Source organism: Quercus lobata, chromosome 11, assembly GCF_001633185.2.
Source record: "Quercus lobata isolate SW786 chromosome 11, ValleyOak3.0 Primary Assembly, whole genome shotgun sequence".
NCBI classification, from domain to species: Eukaryota; Viridiplantae; Streptophyta; class Magnoliopsida; order Fagales; family Fagaceae; genus Quercus; species Quercus lobata.
Genome location: NC_044914.1, coordinates 9,148,125 through 9,152,687, shown reverse-complemented (window position 1 = coordinate 9,152,687; position 4,563 = coordinate 9,148,125). Strand labels below are relative to the sequence as shown.

The window sequence follows — 4,563 nt, the reverse complement described above, 5'->3', positions numbered from 1 at the left end:
ATGGAATACACAAAACTCAATGTTCAGGTTCCTTTTCCTCTTCACTCATATATATTCCATATACCCCATCAATTTATATATATGTTTGTTTTTTTTTTTCTGGGAAAAGGATGAAGATGGCAATGGCCAGAATGCTCTTTCAGTGACTAACAATGTGCCCACTTTGGGAGGTACCACCATTCATTGGTCCAAATGGAAGCTCAAGTATGAGTTTTCCTTTTTCTTTTTCAAATTCTAAGCAAAACCCATGTTGTAATTCAGAGGGATTAGTAAGTAAATTATATAAATTTTGTTTTTTTTTTTTTTGGTTATAGGATCATTGTGATAGTTGCATTGACACTTCTTACGAGTTCGCAAAGCATACTTATTGTGTGGTCTAAGAGAAATGGCAAGTACAATTATACAATTACCACTACAAATTTTATGTTAATTAAGCATAATTATAATTTTAAATGTTTCAAAGTGTAATTTATGTTTAACATTCAGTTTGGTAGGTCTCAGGTTCAAATCTTAGCTATCAAATGAATAGATATATGTCATTTTTTTAAGGTAATAAAAAAATGGGTATTGATTTAATTCCTCTTTTTATCGAATTAGGTGGAGACTTTGAAATGTGGGTTATCACTTTTAGCCTTAGCAAGAATATGGAGAAGTGAAGGTGTTATTAAAGATAACAGGTATTCCTTGTTTGTTTTTTATGCTAAGTTTTCAAAAAACTTGTGATTTAATGCTCTCAATAAGTCAAAATTATCATTTAGCAAAAACTAAGTTGGAAATGAATTATCATATTCTGGAGAAATGATTTTGTACACTCGATGTGCTTCACATAATGGTGGGTCCCCTTTGTAGGACCCACATGTAGAGCTCACTCTGACACCTAGAACATATCTTATACGCCCGGTTGTATAAGACCAATGTAAGGTTGATGTGGGGCCCACATGTCAGTCTCACATGGGTTGTATACACCGGGCATATACAGGATTTTAAGAGGGCATATTTCACAAAATGATTTCACCATATCTAAGAAGAAATGCACATTTTTGTTTCATCCCAGTTATTTAACTGTGTTTTTATTTTAAGGTCACATTCTTATTCCAATCATATCTATTTATTATTGTTTCTGGTTCTGCCTTTGAACTAGGTTGAGAACAACATTGGACGAAGTTATTGTATACCCCATTCCTGCATTACTTTTCCTAGTAAAAAATCTGCTCTAGGTTGGTCGTGGTAATCATGTTTTTATTTTTGGTAGTCACAATTCCATTGGTATTCTTGCTTGTTGAAATTTGATTAATGCATATTCTTCAAATTCGCTTTTATGTTGCAGTACTACATCCTTGAGCATGTGGATGCCCCGAGTTATCAAATATTGAAGAATCTAAATGTTATCAGTACTGGCATTTTTGTATAGAATTATACTTAAAGGAGTAAGTCCTTACCATCATTTACATTGGATTTTTTTCATTTCATAATGGAAAATGTTTGCAAAAGCCCCTTAATAAATACAATGAAAATGAAAGAGTCATAAAAACTCATTTGGTTTACACGTCATCTAGTTGATACTCAGAAATCTTGGGAATGTGAAAAGCATCCATGAGCATGAACATATGTACTAATTCAGCTGCTCTTGGGCTACGTGTCTAAGGATGGAGAGTGAAAGATTAAGGAAAAAAAAGTTAATTTAAACAAACTAAGAATTTAAGCCAAACCAATTAGGACTGCAATTTTTTTTTTGGAGCTTTGCGTTCCAATTATGTATTCTTTCAGGTTTTGGGTGCAGCATATCTCAGATGAAGCCGAGGTAAGGTTTTGCTCACACAACTATATTGTTTGTATTTTTCTACTTTCAACTTATTGTCTGTGCCTTAGAAAATGACATTGTTTTTGCAGATCTGATGTTTTCCAAACTCCTGCTCAAGGTTGGGTGATGGCCATTGTGAGTTAACCAAAATTTTAGACACTCTAAATACAACAATGAAGAAAAAAAAAAAACGGAAAACATTTTATAGCTTAAGGTTCTTGTTATCATAATGCGGGTGATTTCTTTGTAGGTCATGGCACTCCTAAGTGGTTTGGCAGGAGTGTACACTGAGGTTAGTTTTTTAAGTATACAGTTTGCACTATAGTTCTTCAGAACTACAATTCATGCCTGTCATTTAGTCATTTACCGTTTGAATCCTAACCCAACATAACTTGATCAATGATTGGGTTGAATTTTGTTAATTGATAGATTTTGTAAGACTGATTAAAGTTTTTTAGTAATCCATTGAGTTAAAAAAGTGAAGACTCTCATTGGAGTGATCTAGATAACTGTTCTGTTATTTATCTTGCTCATGATTCACAAGCTATAATGAAAAAGCGTCCTTCAAGAAACATAACTGTACAAAATTTCTCTTTGTACATCTTTGGAATCGGATTTAGCACTGTTGCTATAGTGACCCAAGATTTTGATGTGGTAATGAACAAGTAATTCTAGTCTCTGTTTCTGATTCCCCTCTTACAATTGGTCTATCCTCTACATTTTTACCCTGTGAAGTCATTATTTAAAAATTTCTTTACTGCCTTAGAAGTGAAATATTCTTCTTTTCTGATTAGAATTGAAGAAGTTTTAGTTCAGAAGTTATTGTTTCTTTTGTTCAGGGGATTCTTCTATGGATACTCATTTATTACAGTTCTCATGATTCTCAACCAAGCACTAAGGTATCTTAAATATTTTATTTGGCTTCATAAAATGTAGCTTATTTACATGCTTTAGGCTTTAGCATTGTCGTAAATTTCTCACTCCCAGTAATAAGGAATCCCTCATGATTTAGTAAATTTTTTTAGTTATTCTATATAACTTCAATTTGTGATTCTAGGGAATATTATAAAAGTTAATTGACATTATATATCAATATTTCAGCACATGTTAGAAGGGTGCATGGTTATGCTTTTATGATTTTAAAATTTTTTCACATGCTGTTATCTTTGGTCAAGATAGAAAGTTTTCTATCAAACAGCAATAATTATATAAATAAAATCTTGTTAGGCCGTCTTGAAAATCCAATTGCCCATAGACTGATTGAAATGCTACCTTTGTGCAGTGGCCTTGCTGTATCTATGGTAATGAAGTATGCTGACAATATTGGGAAGGTAAGTATGGGAAATGCATTTACGTGAATTCATTATTCCTCAAAATTTGTTTGAGTGGATAAATGCTTCGAGAGAATTTTCTTTGCTTCTTTGCCTGATTTACTTGATCATTGTACTTTCCGTGTTTAATTTTGTGTACTTGTTGTATGCCCTTTGTGTACATTGGGTGGCAATCTTTTTGATTATCCAGCACTTTACGCAGATAAATTCGTCTTTGTAATTGTATTACTCAAAAGAAGCATAAGTTACCATCCTGCTGCAAACATTTTCTGCACTTTGTGATTGAAGTTCCCATTTTTATTAGCTTCCCCATGTTGTGCAGGTATATTCTACTTCAGTGGCAATGCTTTTCACAACATTTGTCTTGTACTATTTATTTGCATTTGACATTTCATATGCCTTCGTCTTTGACACAACGTATGTTAATTCTGGTTACATGGTTCATTTCCCTCCTATGTATTCTTAATCATATTATGAACATCTCGGTCATTTTTCTGTTAACGTTTTAATTACTTGTTTTTAACTAGTAGTTATGTTTTCTCTTGCTTTCAGCGTGGTGATAGTCTCTGTATATCTACATGCTATTGGGAAGCAAAGATAAATGCCTCACCTCTCTCCTCCATGATGATTTATATACCTTTATTTTCAAGTTAGGATTAATTCAAGATCAGTAATCGAACAATTATGGTTTCCAATGTTTGCTTCGACATTTTTTTTGTAAAATTACAATAACAAGTTTACTCAAGTGTTGGTATATGATTTGAGAAGCTTCATTTGTGAAACCTTTTTGATCAATTACATCTAAGAATTTTGAGGCTTCAGCCTTCATTTTGCTTGTTTTGCCAAACCTGACTTGCTAATTGAGTCATGCTTGAGATTTGGTTTCAAGATAGGACTATGAGATGGAAGACTAAAAGCAATAAAAATTCAAGCAAATCAATGATAATATTCACAATGGATAATATTGACTGACAACTTGGTGAACTCATCCGAGGAATTGATAGACTTTTTTTTTTTGGGAGTAAAACGTTAAGTCACTTTTATTAATGTATATTGCGAAAATCATCACATATAAGCTTTGCCAGAGCAGAGGGGATTCCTCCAACTGCACCATATCAGTAACATTGGATTTAGTAGGCTAATAAAAAGGAGATTTGCTTTGTTCGATTTTAAATCTTAGTAGTATTATGTTCGAGTGATGCATGGCTTTACTCAAAATTATAAGTAAATATATAAAAAATAGATTAATAATTGCTAATTGATACTTTAATAGAGTTTATTAAATATATTAAAATGTGTATATATTACCCATTTTAAAATTAATATGACTTTGTCACTTGACCCATTAATGCGCAAGCATAATGTGTGATAACTCTTCGCATAATAGCAAAGAAAATTAAGGAAAATCTTGTTACACACTCTCTTTGAAAA

General features: G+C 32.3%; 1 protein-coding gene across 1 annotated transcript; it reads left to right on the top strand.

The window, feature by feature from the left end:
* Positions 1-3,733, top strand: LOC115966354 (CMP-sialic acid transporter 2-like). The gene is made up of 11 exons (XM_031085602.1): positions 1-27; positions 110-204; positions 315-392; positions 487-490; positions 598-677; positions 1,891-1,936; positions 2,052-2,093; positions 2,641-2,700; positions 2,977-3,132; positions 3,455-3,588; positions 3,685-3,733. The coding sequence occupies exons 1-11, from the start codon at positions 1-3 to the stop codon at positions 3,731-3,733; spliced, it is 771 nt and encodes a 256-aa protein (XP_030941462.1).
* Positions 3,734-4,563: the final 830 nt, after the last annotated feature.

Bases quoted from the DNA above. Each gene is read 5' to 3' on its own strand.
- LOC115966354 (XM_031085602.1), top strand. From the start codon at position 1: ATGGAATACACAAAACTCAATGTTCAG. The intron at 3,133-3,454 runs GTAAGTATGGGA...CATGTTGTGCAG, and splicing joins ATGCTGACAATATTGGGAAG to GTATATTCTACTTCAGTGGC. The intron at 3,589-3,684 runs GTATTCTTAATC...TCTTGCTTTCAG, and splicing joins ATGGTTCATTTCCCTCCTAT to CGTGGTGATAGTCTCTGTAT.